The 22,921-nt window shown below is 18.4% G+C and overlaps 8 protein-coding genes across 8 annotated transcripts; 4 read left to right on the top strand and 4 right to left on the bottom strand.

Moving 5' to 3' along the window:
- Positions 1-275: 275 nt before the first annotated feature.
- On the top strand, positions 276-1,296 carry PRELSG_1342300 (conserved Plasmodium protein, unknown function; the record flags this gene model as incomplete). The annotated part of the gene is made up of 2 exons (XM_028678961.1): positions 276-1,115; positions 1,237-1,296. 2 exons carry the CDS (start codon positions 276-278, stop codon positions 1,294-1,296), a joined length of 900 nt encoding a protein of 299 aa, XP_028536055.1.
- A 447-nt stretch (positions 1,297-1,743) lies between these two features.
- PRELSG_1342200 (tRNA-dihydrouridine synthase, putative) lies at positions 1,744-2,757 on the bottom strand (the record flags this gene model as incomplete). Its single annotated transcript, XM_028678960.1, has 1 exon — positions 1,744-2,757. One exon carries the CDS (start codon positions 2,755-2,757, stop codon positions 1,744-1,746), a length of 1,014 nt encoding a protein of 337 aa, XP_028536054.1.
- An 821-nt stretch (positions 2,758-3,578) lies between these two features.
- PRELSG_1342100 (conserved Plasmodium protein, unknown function) lies at positions 3,579-5,186 on the bottom strand (the record flags this gene model as incomplete). The annotated part of the gene is made up of 2 exons (XM_028678959.1): positions 3,579-3,634; positions 3,740-5,186. 2 exons carry the CDS (start codon positions 5,184-5,186, stop codon positions 3,579-3,581), a joined length of 1,503 nt encoding a protein of 500 aa, XP_028536053.1.
- An 893-nt stretch (positions 5,187-6,079) lies between these two features.
- On the top strand, positions 6,080-9,076 carry PRELSG_1342000 (aldo-keto reductase, putative; the record flags this gene model as incomplete). Its single annotated transcript, XM_028678958.1, has 1 exon — positions 6,080-9,076. One exon carries the CDS (start codon positions 6,080-6,082, stop codon positions 9,074-9,076), a length of 2,997 nt encoding a protein of 998 aa, XP_028536052.1.
- Positions 9,077-9,480: 404 nt separating this feature from the next.
- PRELSG_1341900 (conserved Plasmodium protein, unknown function) lies at positions 9,481-10,297 on the bottom strand (the record flags this gene model as incomplete). Its single annotated transcript, XM_028678957.1, has 3 exons — positions 9,481-9,628; positions 9,754-10,129; positions 10,282-10,297. 3 exons carry the CDS (start codon positions 10,295-10,297, stop codon positions 9,481-9,483), a joined length of 540 nt encoding a protein of 179 aa, XP_028536051.1.
- A 2,660-nt stretch (positions 10,298-12,957) lies between these two features.
- On the top strand, positions 12,958-14,067 carry DDI1 (DNA damage-inducible protein 1, putative; the record flags this gene model as incomplete). Its single annotated transcript, XM_028678955.1, has 1 exon — positions 12,958-14,067. One exon carries the CDS (start codon positions 12,958-12,960, stop codon positions 14,065-14,067), a length of 1,110 nt encoding a protein of 369 aa, XP_028536050.1.
- Positions 14,068-15,185: 1,118 nt separating this feature from the next.
- On the bottom strand, positions 15,186-16,486 carry PRELSG_1341700 (conserved Plasmodium protein, unknown function; the record flags this gene model as incomplete). The annotated part of the gene is made up of 4 exons (XM_028678954.1): positions 15,186-15,589; positions 15,701-15,837; positions 16,052-16,289; positions 16,477-16,486. 4 exons carry the CDS (start codon positions 16,484-16,486, stop codon positions 15,186-15,188), a joined length of 789 nt encoding a protein of 262 aa, XP_028536049.1.
- A 3,343-nt stretch (positions 16,487-19,829) lies between these two features.
- On the top strand, positions 19,830-22,895 carry PRELSG_1341600 (conserved Plasmodium protein, unknown function; the record flags this gene model as incomplete). The annotated part of the gene is made up of 1 exon (XM_028678953.1): positions 19,830-22,895. One exon carries the CDS (start codon positions 19,830-19,832, stop codon positions 22,893-22,895), a length of 3,066 nt encoding a protein of 1,021 aa, XP_028536048.1.
- Between the last annotated feature and the right edge of the window lie 26 nt (positions 22,896-22,921).

Below are 22,921 nucleotides of genomic sequence, written 5' to 3'. Positions count from 1 at the left end.
TTTTTATAGTAGATTATATTTTTAAAAAATTACTTATGAACATTGAAAAATATAAGAAAAAACGTGAAGAAAATTTTGAATATCAAAAGTAAAATTCTTTTATTAAAAATTTTTTAGTTTTAAAAGAAAATTTTTATGTGTATATGTATTCTTTAAATAAAAACGTATATTAATTATAAATTTCCTGGTCATTATTAATATTATTATTATTAATGTTATCAATATTATTATTATTAAGTTTTTAATATATAATACTTTATAAAAAAATATATAAAATGAACAAATATATGAGTTCGAGTAGTACTATTTTAAATAATAAAAAAAATGTAGAATATTCTATGAAAAATAATTTAAGCGTAGAGAAAAATATTGATGATATAAAAAATAAAAAATATGATGAAATATATAGTGAAATAAAACAGAAATTAATAAAATTAGAAAATACATTTTTAGATAAGGTCCTATTACAAGTTAAAAAAAAAAGTGTTGCTAGTAAAACCAATTCTGTTGAAAAATTGGCTATAAGCGAATTAAATAAATATAAAAAAAATATTGAATTATTAAAAAGTAAAGTAAATGTAGAAGATAATACAGATAAGATAGTAAAGTTAGAAAATAAGTTAAAAGAAAATGAAGAAATACTACAAAAACTAAACAATGATAAAGAAGGTTTAGAAAACATTTCAAAGCAACAACTAAAAGCATTAGATGAAATATGCTTAAATGAAACTCAATTATCTATACAAACAAAATATGAGGAGATTATGCAATTGAAGGAAGATTTAATAAATTTAAAAAATACATATAATGAAAATGAAAATATTTTAAAAAAAAAACAAGAGCAATTAATTAATTTAGATAATCAATTAAAAAAAAGAATTCTGTCTATTAAAAATGCAAAAAATAATAACAGTAATGTTTCAACAATAAATAATAATAAACATTTATCAAGTTATCATGTTCAAACTTTAAAAACACAAATTGATATGATAAATAACCATATATCAAATGATGCACTGATTTATGAAGAAAAAATATCTGAGCTAAAGAAAAGTATAAGATCATCAGAAAATGATATTGAATTTTTGAATTCACAAATTGAGGAAATAAAAAAGGTAAAAAGCAGAAAAATGTGTACATATTAACGTAAACCCAATATATTCTGAAAATATTTATATCTTCTAAATACATTATATATATATTACTATATGCATAATTTTTAATATTTTTTTTTAGAATATCGAAAATATTTCTTTAGATATAAAAAGAATGAGAAAGCAAAAGAAAGAAAAATAGATTCTCTTAAAAAATAAGAATATTTTTTCTTATTTTACCTTCAACATACTGTAATAGAAACATTGTTTACAAGCATTATGAAAAAAAAAAAATTATATACCAATTCTAGCAATGAGATAAATGCAACATGGAAAACATTAATCATTATTTTTTATGATTAAATAACACTAAAAGAATAAACAATATTAATTATTTTAAAATTGATAGAAAAAAAAAAGAGACAACATTTTAATAGATAAATATTTTCAATTTTTAAAAACAAAAAAAAAGTTCGTATGGATTAAAGTGAACAAACTTTAAATGAAAATTAATTATATATATATATATATATATATATATTTTAAGAAAATAGGTATTTAAATTACAATTATATATAAAAAAAAAAAAAAATAAATTAATAATAAATTTATTTATAAAAATAAATAAGAGTGTTTTAATTTTTTTTTTTTATAAATTTTTTCTGTATCTTCTATACCAACTATAAGGTGATTCCATTAAGATACCCATTTTTTTTTTTTCGTTTATCGTTACTCGAAAATTTAAGTAATCATTTAAGGAATTACAATTATTTAATAAATCACGTAGTTCAGTATGTATTTGAAAATATTTATAAAGCATTTTAAATAGGTGCCCTTTTAAATATTTTGTATTTGATTCATATTTTAAAAATAAATCATAATATTCATTAACTATATCAATTGTATCAATATTTTTATTAGAAAAAAAGTATGGTTTTTCAAGTAAAATTTCAGCACACATAACTGCATCTGCTTTTGTATAATTTAAACATTTTTCTATATCTTCAAAATGTTCAATAGATCCGTTTGCAATAATGGGAATATTTAATCTCTCTTTAATTATTTTTATAATTTCATAATCACAATTTTTAATATTCTTTCCTTTTTCTTCTCTTGTTCTACCGTGAACAGTGATCATTTGAACATTGCGACTTTGAAGATCATAACATAAATTTAAGGTTTTTTGATAATCTTCATCAATTTTTCTAATTTTACAAGTAATGGGAATATCGCAATTGTTAGTAATGTCAGAAACTAAACTAACAACTTCATCATGTTTATGTAATAAAAAAGCACCATAGTTTCCTTTTTTAGCAATTTGTTGAGGACAACCCAAATTTAAATCGACTGCACTTACATCTTTTTTAATAAATTCTATTGCATCTAATATTGTTCTAGAATCATTACCACAAAATTGTCCTATTACAGGTTTATCCTCTTCACAGCTTTGAAAATTAGTTTTTCTATATTTTTCGTATTTAACAAAATTTTTTGAATGTAACATTGGAGTAAATGTTAAATGACAATTATATTTTTTACAAAGTAATCGAAATGCTAACTCACTTAAATCAACCATGGGAGCTAAAATATATTTTGGTTTTCCAATTTGTTCCCAGAAGGTTTTTTCATATTCTTTTTTGTGAATAAATTCATTAGAAATCATTTTATTAAGAAAATTAAGTGTAATTTATATTTATGTACACTCTTTTTAAACAAAAATTTAATCCTTCTTAGTAACAAATTATTTATGCTATATACTTCCAATACAATTTCGTATTTTTCAAATAATGTAGTATATTCTATGAAATTTAATATTTTTTAAATATTATATTATTATCATCATAATTATTACTTTTCATAAACTTTTATGTTAAATCTTCTTTTATAATTAAAAAAAAAAAAAAATAAGTAAAATTCATCCATAAAATGTTTTGTTTTTATAGGATTCTATATTTGTAATCGAATTTTTCAAAGATATTCCTTCTTCGAATTAAAAATAATTTTTTCAAATCAAGAATTATAAAAAATACTTTATAAAAAAAAGTAAAATTACATAAATAATCAAAAATGAAGCATTCTTTTCCATTTTGTAAATAATTTCGACAAATTTAATAAGAACATCAATAACTAAAAACATATTTTTATAATAATATAAGGGCAATTTTTTTTTTTTTTTTTAATATATCAAAAAATTAAAATATATAATTTTAATAAGGAAAAATGAATGCATAAACATATATAAAAATTTAAACCGATTGACACTAATAAAATAATAAAAAAAAAATATGGTTATATATAGTTTTTTTTTTTAATATTCTTCTTTAAAAATTTAAAATAGTATAAAATTAAAAAATAAGCAATATATTATATAAAGGTAACAATCAAAAAGTAAGTTTAAAAGTATAAACAAAATTATTACAGAAAATAAATATTATAAAAGTTAGAGTGAAAAAGAAATTGAATTTTTTCTTTCCTTTTTTTTTTTTAATTTACAGTATCTTCTATAGTAGTATGTTTCCAATAATTTACTAAACCAATATCTAAAAATAAAAATAAATAGAAAAAAAAACAAAAAAAAATGAGGTGCCATATATTTTGTATTTATGAATTAAAAAAAAGTGTAAACTCATATTTGTTTTTGTTACCCATTTCATTATTATCTTCAAAAAAAGAATGATCAAATGTGGTGACTTCACTATTTAATTTGTTGTCATCATTTAATTTTATTTGATGTAAATATCCTTTATCTCTATCAACAAAAACAATAAAATTTTCACTGTTAAAGTTTAAAAGAATAAATGATAAGATGCTGTGATTTAATGTATAAAAAACAATTTTTTCCTTATTAAAATTTATAAGAGCAGAATTGTCATTTTTAACAAGTGGTATAACAAAAATTCCCTTGAAATTTTCAATTGTGGCAAAAATAGCAAACATGCTTTCATTAAAATTTAAGATATTTATGATAAATTTATATTTATCCAAGTTATTGGAATTGTTAAAGAGTGATTTTAAATCAACAAATTTAGACAAAAAATTAAAATCAAGATATATATAATCAATAATTTCTTTTGTTTTAATATTCCACAAATATAAATAACCATCAGCTGCAGCTGAACAAAATACTAGTTCGTTTATTAAAAGAACAGATGTAATAAATAGTTTGTGATTTAAATAAAAGTTATATATTTTATTAAGTTTTTTATTTTTTATTATTCTAATTTTTTCATCTCTATCACCCATAATTAAAAACTTTTTATCATAATACAACGATATCACAATTGAATTACATGTTAGTATTGGATATAGTAAATTTTTATTTTGAAAACATTCAAAATAGTGTTTTTCTAATTTTTCTTTTATGTCATTCATTTTTTTTACATTTTTTAGATTTAATGCTTCGTTATAATCATTTTTAATCAACTCTATATCATTTTTTATACCACCATTATTATTTAATGCCAAATCTTCTAAATTTTCATTGTATATATGTTCAAAATCTTTCATAAAAAATAAATCCTCATCCTTTTCTTTAACTTCATTTAATGAATCATATAAATAAGTTAATTTTTCAATAGTTTTATCTTCTATTATGGATTCTCCCTCTATAATTTTTTTTTCATTTATTAAATTACTTGTGCTATGTAAATTATTTAAATCATATATATATACATCTCCATATTTATCAATAAATAATATTTCAAATTTATTTGTTTCTTTTTCAATATATTTTAAGAAATACGCTTTAACAATTTTCTTTTTATGTAATATTTTGTGAAATATAGACCAATTTTCTTCATAAATTATTATAACTTTATCATCTCCTGTTGTTAAGAAATACTTTTTATTTTCACTTATATCTAATGATCTAATAGCATTTTTATGTTCTTTAATTGTCTTTATAAATTTGTTCTCTTTTTTGCAAAAAATCAGTAATGTATTACCATATCCATATATGATTTGATCATTATTAAAAATAATTGGTGAATTTGCTATACTTGGATATATATGCTTCTTATCATTATCACTTAAAATTGTGTTTTTTGGGATAGATGCATTATTTAACGAATCAATTTTTTGTCTTTTTTTCATTTATAAGAAGCTTAAAGTGAATAACAGATATATATTTATATACTATTAAAAAAAAATTTTTCAATTTTTATTATCAATTATTTTATAGAATAAAATAACATACTTTTAATAATTTCTTGAATATATTAATACTATAATTAAAAAATGAAAGAAAAAAAAAAAAAAATTAACCAATTTTGATTTTCTTCATTGATTGCGTGCTTGCCGATATATAAAAAAAATATACAAAAAGTTGGATAAATATCTAAATATGGCTTTATACAAATGAATAGATAACTATAAATAAAAGAGAAAACGTTAAAAAAAAAAAAAGAAATTTAAATATATATTAAAAAAGAATTTTATACATCTATTTCATTTCTTTTATATTAATTTCGTTAAATAATTTATATGTATATATATAAATCATTTTCTTTAATTTTTTTTTTTTTTTGTTTGTTTTAATTTTAAATTAAAAAAATAATATTATCATTTTATCTTTAATTTTTTTTTTTTTTTTCTTTGTATTTTTACACATAATCATCATAAAAAATAGTATTTAAAAAATTTATTAAAGAGAAATATATATATTTATGGCCTTACAAATTAATAAAAATATATTTACAAATATATTAGAATTATAAGAATTTTTCCATTTATTTAAAATGATTAAAAAAAAGAAGAGTTAGGTTTAAATGAAATTATTATTTTGTTCTAAATTGATTAATGAATTTTTCTTTATTGAATTAAATGAGAAGGATAATTTAAGGAACGCCTTTATTTATATTAATATATTAAGAGCTTATATATATATATATATATATATGTATATATATAAATATAAATTATCCAAAGATGAAAAGAAAGTATTATATTATAATGAAATTTTTTGAATTAAATTTTATATAACAGTTATGAAAACTAAGAATATTTTATATCTCATATTTTTTTATTCATTGTTCTTTTTCAAGGTATATTGTTTTTTAAAGAAAAAATATTATTTTAATATCTTATTTTCTTCAAAAGATAGACAAGTAAAAAATTTACATAGTGCCCATATAAAGTACAAATTTACTAAGATTAAATTAATAAAATATTTTAAAAATTATATGAAAAAAAATTGTTACAATTTTAATTTTATTGGAAATAATATTTCTTATTTAAAAGATACTAAACAGTATATTTTTAAAGGAAATAAAAAGATAACAATAACATCATATAAAAAATTATTCGATAAAAAAAATATTGAGATAGAGGATCAAAGTGAAAACAAAGAAAAAATAAAAACGAATGATTTACAAAATGGAAAAATAAAAAAGTCAAGATTAAGAAAGAATAAAAGTAAAGTTACAAGTAATACTTATAATGACATAGTAAATAGTGAAACACTAGAGAAAAAAGAAAAAAAATTAAAAACAAGGAAAAAAAGAGCTAAAAAATCAAAAATAGAAGTAAACGAATTCAATGGAATAATAGATGATTATAATACTTCAAATGAAGAGTTTGACACTAAAATGGAAAAAGACGAAGAAAATGAAGTTGAAAACGAAGAAGAAAATGAAAAAAAAAAAAAAAAAATTGAAGAAGAAATGGAAAAAGAAAAATTAGAAAGAGAAAAAAAGATTGAATTTATTAAAAAAGTAGAATTTTTGTTAAAAGATGATGAAATGAATGAATCATTATACGAAGAAAGACCAGATATAGAAAAATTAAGGTTTGGAGATAAACCTCCCCTAGGAAGTGAGGATTTAATGAATTCTATCTTAAAAAATGTACATGAAAAGGGATTTAAAGAAAAAACAAATACTAATAAAATGTGTGATATAAGAAAAAAACACATATTTTATGAACTCTTAAGAATTAGTAATTCTAATACATTTAAAACACATAAAATTTATAAACATGAAGATTTAATATATGGAATGAAATATAGAAAATTGGGTAATAGCAATTTATGCGTAAGTGAATTATGTATTGGTACTAATATGTATGAAAACGAAAATTTTATAAGTAGGGACGATGTAAATGTTTTGTTGAATATGGCTTTTTATGAATATGGAATAAATTTTTTTGATATTTGTGAATATGATCCATTTCCATTTGATCCAGACAGTTATAAAAAGAGTAAAAATAAAAATATGAATTTGTTTCTTAAAGATAAAAAAAGAGAAAACATAATTATAAATTTACGTATGTGTTCATCAAGAAATGTAGATAAACTTACTCATGGAGACTACTATTTAAGTTGGATTATGGAAGGTTTAAAAGATGATACACCAAATTTTTACAATATGGAAGAAAGATTAGATAAAATTTTGAAAAATTTGAATACTGATTATGTAGATATATTAACTATCGATTTACCTGAACGATACATACCAAATAGTGTAAATGGAGAGGATACATATGTATGGGGGTTTGAAAATTTGGGAATAGAAGAAGGAAAAAAAATTATAAGCATAGAAGAACAATTTGAAATATTGGAAAAGTTAGTTCTTAAAGGAAAAGTTAGGCATATAGCTGTATCCAATGAAAGTGTGTGGGGAATATACCAATGGTGTAATATAGCTAAAAAAAAAAAAAAGGAAAATATGAAAATCGTATGTGTGCAAAATTTATATAATTTGTTGCATAAAAATGAAGTAGAATCTTCTGGACTTGTTGAAATGATATTAAAAGAAAATTATAATGTACCTTTAGTACCTTATGGATTATTAGCTGGAGGAATTTTAACAGGAAAATATTTAGATCCAGAAAGATATCATACAATGGGGCCCGATACCTTATTAGGAGATGAACAACTTGACCACGACTTGGATGATTCTCGAGGAAATAAAGCAGAAGATTATGGATATTTATCATATGGTCCAAAAAATGGAAGGTGTAATAAATATCCTCATTTGTATAAATCTCATAGATGCGTATGGGCACAGGATGCCGTTGGAGAATATTTAAAATTAGCTAGATCTCATGGTATGTCATTGGCTCAACTAAGTTTAAGTTATGTTTACAGTAGACCTTTTGTAGGTTCTTCCATCATAGGCCCAAGGACTATTGGCCAATTAAAAGATTCTGTTTTATCTTTAAATTATCCAATTTATCAACATACAGAATGTGATATACATGAAATTTTTTTAAGATACAGAGGATGTACAATGGATGGAAACACTATTTTAAATAGTCTTAGTGATCCTAATAAAACTAGTCAAAGTACTTTTTATAAGACTTCCAATATACCTATTTTAAGTGGTGGAACACATTGGAAAAATTATCCATTACCACCTCTTTTAAAAAGATACGAATACACAGATATGAAAGAAGAACATGATAGAATAAAGTCTACATTTGGATTAAATGATGAACCAAATGATCATAATTTTATAAGTTCACGTATGTGGATAGAGAGAGAGAAAAAAAAAGGAGAATATTTTGCATTAAAAGAAAGTATTTTGTTTAAATGGAACAAATATAAAATATATAAAGGAATATTAACAAAATTGAGTAAAAAAGAACGAATTCTTTATGATACGAGTAATTTTCATTTTTCTTTTAAAAATGACACTATATGTGTAGTTCCAACAGATGAAGAGATACAAAATTTCTATGAAAATCAAGAAAAAGTAAAAAAGGTTATTAATCAATCAATAAATGATCATCAAGAATTTTTTCAATATCAAGAATATTTAGGACCAGATTTGCCATCGATATTTAATAGTTTAGATATTGATTTAATTTATAAGCAGTTATTAAATAGACATAATATTAATCCATTAGATAAGAATGAATTAGATTCAATATATCAGTACATCAAATTAACACCTTCAGAAATTAAAACAGAAGATTTTTGGTATATATACAAATATAATCCATTTGATACATCATTTTCATGTAGAACTGGAACAGAACCATAATTATAAAAATGTACAATTTAAAATAATACAACAATGAAATCATATAAAAAAAAAAAAAAAGTAAATATTTTTCAAAAAATGCTTTCTTTTTTTTTAAAAAGGTATAATGCATAAATTGTTTAGAATGTATATAAAATTTTTTTTTTATTCACAAATTTATTTCTTTAAAAAAATATATATATCATTAAAATATTAATTTTTTTATTTTTTGGTAACCAATTAAATTTCACTTTTTTATGTATATGATTTTCTGTATTTTCTCATTTTTTATATTTTATTATATTTTTTTGTGTATTTTTTTTTATATAGAAAAATTCTTAAAGCAAAAATGAAATAAATTATAAAAACAAAATATAAGAATTATAAACTATTAATATTTTTTTTAATTTTTTTTTTTTTTATTATTATTTATTTTTATTTTTATTATGAATAATATTGTTAACATAAATACCAAAATCATAATCAGGAACACCTGTATTTATTTGTTCTATTTCTTCATTGGCCAAAAGAGAACTGCATATATCACTTGGTAATTCTGTTATATCTTCATATCTGGAAGGAAGAAAAATTAAAAAAGAAATTACAAAATTATGAACATATTTTTATATTAACAAATATATATATATTTCATTATTATATCTTTAAAATTTTTTTTCATTATTAATATAGTTTAATACATTATTATCTTGTCTGAATCGTATTTGCTCTTTTTTTTAATTTGGGTAGGAATATTTTTTGTTTCTATCTCGTTATTTAGACAAGTTGAAGTGGATTTATTGTCACAACTATTTTTGTCTGAGTTTTTTTTTTTTAATTCTACATTTTCATTTTCTTCATCGTCATCGCTATCTCCATTTAAAAATAATTTATCATTATCATGGTCATCATCACTATCCTCTTCACTTATATTATTTGTAACATTAGATGATATATTCTTTTTAAATATGAAAGTATCTCCTCTATAAGACAAGTATATTTTGTTTAATGTATTGTAACCTTTTAAATGATATAACTGGGTTATTTTCTTGGTATTTTGTGAATTTCCTCCTTTGTCTATATAGTTAAAATAGAAGAGAACAAATAATTAATAAAATGAAAAAATAATAGAAAAAAAAAAAAAAATAAGAGACGCATGTGATAATATATTTAATGTATTTTTTTATTGTAACATAAAATTAGAAAATGTTTTAAAAAGTAACATAAACTTCTATTTTTTATCATCTATAAAAAAAAGGAAGTTTTAAATAAAATAAAAAAAAAAAATATATTTATATCACTTTTTCTTTTTTTTTTTAGAAGTGGGGTGTTTCTTATATTATTTACTTTAATTTTAGATTATATGAAATTAAGAGTTATAAATTTTTACTGAATTTTCCCGGGAAAAAATTAACAATTAATGTTTATTCTTTAGTAATATACTTTAAAATTTTATTCTATTTATTATAAAATATTTGTAAATATATCTATATTTTATGTTAGAGTTTATTTTTTTCTATTTTTTTAAAAAAATAAAAAAAAAAGTGAACAAAAATTTCCCAAAACAATAATTACGTTAATATACATATACACAGAGAAATAAAAAAATAATATTCTTTTTAAACTTTGTAAAAAAATAAAAAATATTAAAAATTTGCAGTAATTTATTTTTTCAATTTTTTAAAATCTTGTTATTTTTTGCATTTTTTGTTTTAATTTTCTAATAAGTTTATATATATTTCCTGTAAAAATATATTCATAAGAAAAAATTTGTATTTATTTTTTTGTTTCTTTAAATTATTAGAAAATGTTAAGTATAAAATAAAATAAAGGCTTTATTCTTAACATTTTAAATGAAGTTAAAAATCTGTATATAAAAATTCACATCGTTAAATTTTTTCATTTCTGGATAATAAACAAGAAAAAAAAAAAAAAGATTTAATTAAAAAAATTTATACTTGTTTTTGCTTTATATAATTCCTGTATAGTGAAGATTAAAAAATATATTTTTTTGCATTTTTATTTTTGTTGAAATTAGTATTTCAAGTTTAATTTTTATTTTGTGGTAAGAAATTTATTTTAGATAAAATTATTTTTCTTCTTTATTATTTTTTTTTATAATTTTTGGACTAAACCAAATTTTATGAATAAATAATAAATAGGTAATACAACAGACTGGTAGGTGCAAACTTTTAATTATGAAAAAAATTTTAAATTAAGTTAATAGAGATTAATGTTATATAAAAAAAAATTCAAGAAAGAACTCATAAAATGCGTGTCAATATACATGAATTATATTAGACAACATTTTTTCATTGAATTGAAATATTTCATAATTGGTATGTATTATGTTTTTCATTTTTATTGGTTTAATAAATTTAATATATATACTTTTTTCTTGAACAATTAAAATGATATATATATATATAATACTGCTTAGTTATATTAATTCCAATTTGCATATTCGAAATATAGTAAATATAAAATTTCTACTTTATACAAAAAAAAAAAAAAAAAGGTATTTTTATTTTTATATTATATGGAATATAAAATATAGGAAGATATATTTATTAACTGAAAAATATTTCAAACTTGCGTTCTCTATTTTTTTTTTTTATGCATTTGATATACTTAATATTATTAATAATTAAAAACCTCATTTTTACAAGAGTAATGGTGTTACTTCGCTTTTTTTTTTTAAGTTTGAAAGCTTAAGATTAATAAATATAACGTTACGGTATATTAAAACATTATACTTGAAAATATTTAATTGAATATGGTAATTAAAAGAAATATTCAAAAAAAAGAAAAAAATATAAAATGTTTTAATATTCTTTTGTATAAAATATTAATATAAATTTATGATACTAATAATTAAACATTTTTATTTAAAAAGAAACGCTGTAGCAGTTTGAAATGTTTCATTAATTATTTTGTCTAATAATTTTTTTTTACTTAAATAAATAAAAAAGGCTTTAATTTTTTCATATATAATAAAAAGGAAAAAAGATAAATATTCAATGAAATATTATATACTATATTTTTTGTATAAAATATACTTACGAAAATTTTTTCTTTTATTAATCTATCCAAAATAAAATACAGTAAGGATGTGAAATAAAATAAGCACAAAAAAGTGAAAAGTAAATTATAAAAAAAAAAAAAATTAAGAAATGTTGAATAACAACATATAAACATATATAATTGATATTTGAATAATATATTTTAAAAATGGAATTAAAAAAAAAGTGTAAATTTTTTTTATATTAATTAAAAAAATTGAAAGTTCTATATATGTAAATATATATATTTGATGTTTTATATTTTTCTTTTTCCTTATTTTTAGTAAAAAATCATGCAAAACTATGCTTGTTATTAAAATAATTTTTTACTCTTCATATTTTATTTTATAGTTTTTTAAAAGAAGTCTTAATTTTTTTTTTTTTTTTTAAATAATCTTTAATTTTTAATTTCATTATAAAATTTTTGTAAAATAAAATATTTTTTTTGTGGTTGGTAATAAAACTATATCTCTATTAATTTTATTTTTTTGTTATTATGATACATTAAAAGATTACTTTAAAGTAAAAAAAAAAAAAATACATACATATAAATGTTTTTTGGATTTTGAATATTCCTCATTAAATATACTTTTATTAACATTTTTTATTAGTATTTTTTTCTTCTTTTTCTTAAAGTCTTTTTTTTTTTTTTTCTTGGATTATTCTTCCTTTTTTCCTTTTAATTATTTAAAAGTTTTTTTTTTGTTGTAAATATTTTTATTAAATATTGGTTATACTGAAAAATATTTTAAATCACTTTAAAATTTTGCGTTAAATTTTATGAACTGTTTATTTTCTTTATATATATAAGTATATATTTAACATATATAATAGAAGCCGAAAATGGTTTTTATAACTATTTCTGATGACAGCAAAATAATAACAAGTTTAGATGTATTAGAAGAAACGGAAATGTCTACGATTATGAATATAATTGAAAATGATTTTTCTATAAGTATGAATGTAAATGAATTGACATATAATGGAAATGCATTAAATAAATTTGATACTATAAAAAAACTAAATATAAAAGAAGGAGATTTATTATTTATTCGAAAAAAACTAAGCTTAGATTTAATAAGTAATGAAACAAATAATATAAAAACAACAAAAAATAATAATAACAATAATAATAACTTGAATAAACTAAGTTTTAATTCTTTATTAGAACAACTTAAAGAAATGCAGGAAAATGAATACATCAAAAAAGAAGCAGAAAATTTGTTACACTTAAAAAATGATAGAAGCAAGATGTGTGTACTAGAAATACAAAATAAAAAATTATATGATGCGATAAATAAACAAAATATTGAAGAGATAAAAAATATATTAAAAGAAAAATATGAAAATGAGAAAAAAGAGAAAGAAAGAGAACAACAAATGTATGAAAATGCATTAAAGAATCCATTATCAGAAGATTCACAAAAATATATATATGAAAATATATATAAAAATCAAATAAATTCAAATTTGGCTTTAGCTCAAGAACATTTCCCAGAAGCTTTTGGTGTAGTTTTTATGTTATATATTCCTGTGGAAATTAATAAAAATGTAGTTCATGCTTTTGTTGATTCAGGAGCACAATCTAGTATAATGTCAAAAAAATGCGCAGAAAAATGTAACATTTTAAGATTAATGGATAAAAGATTTACTGGTATTGCTAAAGGAGTCGGTACAAAAACCATTTTAGGAAAAATCCATATGATTGATATTAAAATAGGAAATCATTTTTATGCCGTTTCTTTAACTATTATTGATGAATATGATATTGAATTTATTTTTGGATTGGATTTATTAAAAAGACATCAGTGCTCAATTGACTTAAAACAAAATGCTTTAATTATTGATAATGATAAAATTCCATTTTTATCCGAAAAAGATGTTATATCAAGATCTTCTCAAAACATCGATTTTGACATAACAAAAGATGCGATGAATGATTTTTATAAATAATTGTTCTTTCACTTTTTTGAACAAAATACTTTTGGCACACTTTTTGATTATTTTTCTATATATATATATATATTTATGATGCACATATCAATTTATTAGAATTACGAACTCATTTTCATTATATGTACATATATTTTTATCGATAATAATATATGTTTGTATTTTTTCTTTTTTTTTTTTGCTGAGAAAATGAAATACCATTACTTTTATATAATAAAACTAAAATGTATGTTTAGTTTCTTTTAGTAAAATAATTTTTTCTGCTTTAAAAAAAAAAAGAAAATTAAATAAATAAAAAATACTATCAAGAAAAAATTGCAATATCTTTTTATGTTTAATGTGCATAAAATAATATTATGAAATAGTCTTTTCTCTTTAAAAATAAGGCAGTCATTTAAAGCTTTCGAGAAAATATGATCATATTTTTTGGATGCTGTATATATATTCACTGTTAATTTTTATTTATTTTTTAAAATATACGTTGCATATTTTAATACGATGTAAGTCTTTTAAAAATATTATATAAAAAAAAATAATAATAAAATAATAAAATAAACACAAATCAATAAATAATTTTTATTATATATATTTTGTCTTTAATTAAAATAGAGATTTTTTACTGAAAAAATATATAAATAAATATTTTTGCATATTGTATATATATATATATATATATGTGTATTCCCTAAAAATTAAGGTGAAAAAAAAAGAAAATCTTTTTAAAAAATTGATATGAAATAGATTAAAATTTCATATTAATGTTATATAATTGCATTTTATCTTATTGTATTTTTTTTTTTTTTTTTTTTTGATTTTTCTTCTATGAATTATGGAATAGGGTAAATAATTAAAAATTAAAACTGTTCAGAACTTTATATATAGAAAAAATATAATAAGAATGTGAATCTTCGTTGAAGTGATTTAATTGAAATTTTAAAAAATAACATAATTTTTTTGACAATTTTTTTTCTTTTTTTGTTTTTATGTTAAAAATTGAATGAAAAAAATTGAAATTTATAAAAAAAATTTTCATTTTTTCACAATGATAAACAAAAACTTAATAGCACAAAAAAATTTTATTATTAATCAATAGCTTTAAATATATATATATATATATTTCATAAGTATGTTACTGGCCCATTTATCCATTCTAAGAATTCTCTTTCATTTATTGAACATTTCTGATGTTCATCTAATGCATTAAAGATAATGAACAAATCTAAAAAATCAAAATAAATATAGCCATTTGTATGATCAGAACACATCCTATTAAATTCTTCAAATTGCATTCCGTGGTCAGGATCAGCTACACTATATTTTCTATAGCAATCAATGTAAGCTCCTTTTGAAACCAATTTTATAGTTTTTTTTAGTTTTTCTAATCTTAATGATTTTCTTAAGGCTATTAAAAATCCAACAACTGATACAACTAAAATAAAAGTACTAAATAAAATTACCAAAAACGATCTAAAAAAACTTTCATTTCTTGGATGTGGCCATAAATTTAAACATGACATAGAGCCTTTTAAATAGGGAAAAAAAAAAAAAATTGTGTACTAAGTATTCACTAATAAAATATTTATAATAAATGAACATATATATATATAAATTATGTGTAATATTTTTATTATACCTAAAAAAAAAAACCATACAGATTTTCCTGTTAATCTAGTTAAAAATTTGATATATTTTCTTATCAAAATTCTATGTTTAGCAGCCCATCTTGGTGTTCCTGGTATGTCTAAAATCATCATGATTAAACCCATTATTCTAAAAGAAAAAAATATATAATAAATAATATTAATATAATCATATATCATTTCTTAGTCTTAATTTCTGTCATTTGATAGTATAATATTTTTTCTACTTTTTTAAATAAAAAAATTCTACATAAATGAATTCTATAATAAATGTGATAAATAAATATCATTCATGCTACACACACACATATACTTTTTATAAAAAAAAAAAAAAGTTAACTTACATTAAAAATGTAGATACTACAAAATTGGTAAAATAAAAATATCTCAAAGATTCTAGTAATGATATTGTTCCACTTAAGACAGTCATAACACCAGATGAAAAAAATAATGTTTGATATCTGACATTTAATTTCATTAAAGTATTTTCAATTTTTTCTCCCCCCTTTTCCACTTTTTCAGCTATATGCGCTCTATTAGATTCATCTTCTCTTTCTTTGTTATTTAACAAACCTTGATATTCTTTAAAAAAAAAAATAAAAATATATATTAAATGTAAACAAAAATGTCTTAAGATAAAAATATATTTAACAAATGCTATTTAAAATTTCCTCTAAAAACCATAATTTTCTTTCATAATTTTTTCTTCTTTTTAATATGTATATTTAAAAATATTAAATTTTATTTTAAACTAATTATATATGTATACCTGAATCCATTTTATCTTATTTATATTATACTTTATCTTATTTATTATTTCTTTTTTATGTTTTATGAATTACTTTTTTTTTTTTTTAATTATTCTTAGAAAACAAAAAGAAAAATTGGAATTCATATAATTTAAAAAAAAAAAAAAAAAAATTTCGCAATTCTCAAGAAAAAAAAAAAAAATAAAATAAAAATAAAAATAAAAATAAAAGACTTTAAAGAAATATTAGTGGCATTTGTGGTAAAAAAGCATAAAAAAAATTATAATTTTTTTTTGTGTAAAAATATTTCTGTTTTTTTTTTATGTATCTAAATTTTTTTAAATTATTTTTTAACACAAAAAAAAAAAAAATAAATAGCATAAAAATAATAATAAAAGTACTAAAAATTTCTATATATACTTTTCTATTTTTAAAAATTTTTATTTTTCTTCATATCTAAATAAAAGACAGTTATATATGCATGTTTTATACTAATAAATAAGAAAAAAAGGGTGTAAAAAAAAGAAAACAAAATTTTTTAAATATTATTATTTTAATTATTTAAAAATGAATTTTCAAAAATACATCAAATAGGTTGTATTGAAAATATTCATCAATACATGGAATGTTAGTTTATTTATAAAAATAGCATATTCATAAATTTACGCACACAAAAATTGAAAATTTAGGAAATTAAAATTTTTTGTATATTTTTTTTTATAAATATCTAAATTTATGATATTACCATTTAAATATTAAATATGCGCAAATATTAAAAATAATGATTAAAAAAATTTATTTGGGAAATTTAGTATTTAAAATATGATAAATTAATTTATCCATTTATACTATGTATGTATATATATGTGTAATTTTTTTTTCATTATCAAACATTAAAAAAAATGAAAATGACTTGATAAAAAAACAAAAATAAAAGAAAATTAAATGAATATATCATGTATGCAATTGAAATTAAATAGTGCATTATATTAAAGGATAAAATTTTAATAAATTATAAAATTTCTAACAACTGTTGTTTAAATTTCCTCTAAATTTTTTTAAACTTTTTTTTGAAAATTACCTTTTTATTTTATAATTATTATATTAAAATTTATAAACATTTAAGTCCATTAACATAAACTTTTTTCAAATTTAGATAAAATATGTAGTTATAAATTAAATGCTTTTTGGTATACATTTAAAAAAAAAACCAAAAAAAAAAAACGCACACGCTAACAAAGTAGAAAATTTTAAAATTTTTATCTTATAAAACTAATATGTATACTTTCTACAACCTTAAATTAATTAAAACCAGTGAAAAAATTAAAAACTGAAAATTAATAAATGAAAATATAAATTATATCTAGAATTTTTCTCCAACTTAAATATATAGACACATATATCTTATTTATAAAAGAGAATAAAAAAAAGAAAGAATAAAAATAGGGAGAAAATTATTTTATAATTCAAACATATTTTTTAGAATCTAAACATTTCCTTTCTGCATTTTTATAAAATGTATAAATTTTTTTAACATTAAAGAGATTATACATATTCCTATAATAGAACATAATAATAAAAAGTATTAAATTATATAATAAAAAACGAAGAATTATGAAAATAAAGAACAAAAAAAAATTTAGATCTCAAAATATAGCAAATATGAAGCAATCAATAAATTATGCTTTGAAATATTTTTTATTATTCTCTAAAAGTATGCATAAAGAATAAAATTTTATTACATTAATACTTAGAAACTACTTTTATATCTATGCATATATATATATATATAAATTAAAATTTTATCATTGCTTTTTTTTATGTTAAATTTTTTAAGATAAATTATATTTTAATATAGCAAAAAAAGAAAAAAAAAAATCCTTTAATTTTAACAATATTTGCTCTAAACAATTTAATTTTTTTATTTTTTTTTAAGTTGTGAAGCCAAGATATTTAAAACAATTTTAAATAATTTAAAAAAAAAAAAATTGAAATTCAACTCTTTGCATTAATATATTTTTCAAGGATTATATCGAAATGATAGATAATTTATGGAAATATTTTTATTAAATTTAAAATAGTGATCATTAAAAATTTCGTAATATGTTTTTTTATAAGAATTCTTAATAAAAAAAACAAAATTTAAATTAAGTTAAAGGGAGTATATTTTATTTAATTTCCTACATGTTTTATCTAAATAAAAAATTTTAAGTAAAAATCACCAAAAAATAAAAAGCAAAATTATAGAATAAATAATATATATCCATATATTTGTAAAAGATGAAAAAAAAAAGAAAAAGTAACATATATGTGTGTATATTATTATTAAAGAAAAATATGTAAAAAAATTTTCAAAATATTAAAGAATTCTTTGAGTTGTTAACAATAATGAAAATTATGAATTTTACAAAAATTATTTTAATCAAATAAATATACAATAAGGAGATGCATTTTATTTATTTTTTAGAATATATTTTTACACATATATATACAGATATATATTTTTATTTTAACATTTTTATTATTTATTTGAGTTATACTTAAATATATTTATTTTTCTACATTTCTATTTATGCTTCTTATTTTGTAATGGAAAGAATTTCTTCTTTTATTATAATTATAAATGGATTTTTTAAAAAAATATTTGATTTTATTTTTTGTTTATTTGTGTACCATTTAATAATAATATATTTGTTTTTATTTTTTATGTATTATTATTTTTTGTTTTTATAGGTTATTTACTAATTTAAAAGAAACTAAAAAAAATTAATGTAAAAATTTCTATATTTTTTAGAGTGATAATATCTAAGAATATAAATAGAACATATTAATATAATTCTCAATTTTATATATACATATATATATTTTTTAGAGAGTATACAACAATATTATTAAAATATTTATTTTTGTTTGTGTTTGCTTAATTAACCAAAAATAGTCCCTTTAAAATATCTTTTAAAATAACAAATTTGAGGAATATATATATTAATGTGTATTTTTTTTTACGAATTTTAAAATAATGAAAAATGATAATAGCATAGTTTATAAAAATAATTCTTGGAGCATATATAATGTAGTTTTTTATTAATTTAACTTATTTTATTTTTTTAATGAAATAAAAAAAATTTTAATATTTTTAATTTTTATAGAATAAGCCAAACGCATTCTCTAACAAAAAGAAAAGGTTTAATTTTCAAAAAAGAGAAAGCATCTTATAGTATAAAATTTTTTAATATGCTCTTTTATTTAATATAATTCTTTTTTTCTTTTTTTTTTTTTTAGTCGCGTAGAGTACTTAACCTTATTAGGAAAAGGAAAACTGTTTGAAGAAGCAAATGGCGAAAATGTAGATAAAAAAAATGAAATTACTGATATGTATATTTATACTGGAAAAGGAGTTGAAAAAGTTTCTATAAACACAACAATAAAAGATAAAAAAAATGAAGCAAAAAGAAATAATCGTTATAAATATTTAAAAGAAAAAATAACTAATGTGGTGAAGAATCAAGAAAAGTTAAAAAAAAGTATTGAAGAAAATAATATTACTAATGTTGAAGGAAATGATGTGAACGATGTTTTTATTTTTGATAAAAATAAAAATGTTATAAAAGCTTCAAATAACAGTGAAACTAATAAAGAAGAAAGTAATACTAATTTGGAAAAAAAAACAAAAGAAAACAATTCTGAAATAAGTTACTTAGAGGGAGAAAAGACCATTAATAAATTAGATGATGAAATGAATAGAAAATTAAATTATCAAATGGATATTAAACAAAGCAATAAGATAATTAATCAGGAAATTAGCCAAATTAATATGCAAATGAATTATCCAAAAAGTGATCATCAAATAAACATTAAAAAACATAATGAAATAAATAAACAAGTAACCAATCAAATACATTATCAAAAAGATTACCAATTAATTAATCACATGTCTTATCAAAGAAGTAGTCAAATGATAAATCAAAAACTTAATCAAATAAATAATCAAATAATTTACCAGAAAAACAACGAAATGTTTAATGATTTAAATAGTGAAAATAATAAAATAAATATTATAAATCATAAAAAAAATGAAAAAATATATAATATAAATAATGAAGTAAATATCCTTAATAACCAGATTATTAACCTAAAGAATAAAATAGATATGATAAATAATAAAAAAAATGGAAAAATAAATAATATAAATAATAAAATAAATCTCCTGAACAACAAAATAAGTGACCAAACAAATAATATAAACAATCAAATAAATAATATAAATAATCAAATATTTATTTTATGTAATGAAAAAATTAATAAAATGTACAAGCAAATATACGATCATTTAAATAATTTAAATTATCAAATAAATAATAAATTAAACAGTCAAATAAATAATCAATTGAATAATCCAATGCATACTCCGATAAATAATCAGATATATAATCAAATAAATAATGTAAAAAGTCAAATAAATAATTTGCATGATCAAGTAAACAATCATATATATATTCAAAAAAGTAGTCATATGTATAATCAAATAAATAATCAAATAAATAACTTGAGTAATCAAATAGATAACCAAATAAATTTTTTGAATAATAGGACTAGTTCAACGAGTTGTGAAAATGAAAATAAAATCATAGTAATAAATGAAATAGACAATGATAAAAATAAATTTTTAAAAATAAAAAAAGTTGAAAATTTTGAAAAAAATATAGATAGTATGAGTAAAGAATATAATCTTAATGAATATAATTTATTACAAAACTTAGATGATAATATAACAGATTTTTCTGGCTATGATGAAAAGAAATATATTAACAATCAAAAGTTTAAAGTTATGCTAAAAAATAATGAAAACATAAATTTTAAAAATCAGGCATATATTAATAAAGAGTATATAAAAAGTTTAAGTGAAAGTAGCTCTACTTCAGATAATTATATTATAAATTCAGAAGAAATAAAGGAAAAATACTATGATAAAAAGGAAAATGGAATAGGAATAAATTATAAAGGCAAAAATAATGAAAAAAAAAAAAAATCAAAATATGAGTATTATGTAAAAAATAACAAATTAAATAGTAAATCTTATATTAATAAAAATGAAAAATATATTAATAACATAAAAAACAATACTTTAGGATACAATAATAAAACTAGTAGCAGTGAGAGAGATAACTATAAAAATTATTGCAGAGATTATAATACAAATGTAAAGAGGGATTTATTAATTACTGAAGAAGAAGATGATAATGTAAGTGAAGAATCCAGATCTTTTAAAGAAGAAAATGAAAAGGATGATAAAAATGAAAGTGAAGATGAAAACGAAGTAGATAAAGATGATGGAGAAGGAAGTGAAGAAAAAGAAATAGATAAAAACAATTTATATAATGATCAAAAATTAAAATATTTAAAAAATAAATTGATATATTTTAATAAGCTAAGATTAAAAAAATTAAAAAAAGAAGAAAACAATGAATATATGATGGAAAATAAAGAAAATGAAGAAGAAGGAAATTTTAATAAAAAATCATATTTTAAAAAAGAAAGAGATAAAGAAATTTCATGTAATAATATTAAAAATGTTGAAAACATGAAAAGTGAGAAAGATTATGTCAATAATTGTGATAGTAAAATCCTTGTTAAGAGTATAACTAACAATGATAATAATGAGAAATGTAATTCTTTTTTTGAAAAAAACAACAAACTATTATTTGATAAAAAATTAAATGATAAAGAAATGGAGAATTATAATTTTATAAAAAGAAATATACTTGAAAATAGTAAAAATAATATTAATAGTGAACAAAATGATAATTTTTCAGAAAATAATAAAACTGTATCAGGAAATGAACATAATATAAGAAGCAATGATTTTGTTACGATGTTTCAAAAATTAATACATAACACTAATGAAGTGAATTCTTGCAAAGAAAATAATAATATTTGCAAAAGAAAGATGAATGAGGATTTTCATTTTAATAAAAAAATGAATTTATATGATAATGCAATTAAAAAAAAGGACGAAAACCAAAAATCCTCAGAAAAGTTAAAAGATTCTTTTTTCTTAAGAGATGAATTAGAGGAAATAAATAATATAAAAAAGCACAGCTATGGTAATAAAAATATAATAGAAAGTAGCACTGTAGAGAATATTATATGTAAGGAATCAGATATGATATTATATAAAAATGAAAAAAAAAATGAAGAAAGTAAAGTAGAAAATCTAACTTTAACAAATCCATTTACAATCGATCAAATTTATGATTACACTGTTTATTATTATAATAAGATAAATGAAAATAAAGGAAAATTGGATTCATGTGATGATTTATCAAAAGAAAAATATTTAAAGGATAGGAATAATTATAATAAATCATCAATTAAAGAAAACTTAAAAAAAAAATATAATTTTTTAAAGGTTAAAAAGGAAGTTTTTAAAATTACATGATTTTTACAATAAAAAATGATATTTTT

This window comes from Plasmodium relictum (genome assembly GCF_900005765.1).
Source record: "Plasmodium relictum strain SGS1 genome assembly, chromosome: 13".
In the NCBI taxonomy this organism is placed as follows: domain Eukaryota; phylum Apicomplexa; class Aconoidasida; order Haemosporida; family Plasmodiidae; genus Plasmodium; species Plasmodium relictum.
Note: the sequence above shows the minus strand (reverse complement) of the source record. Positions and strands in the feature narration are given on the sequence as shown.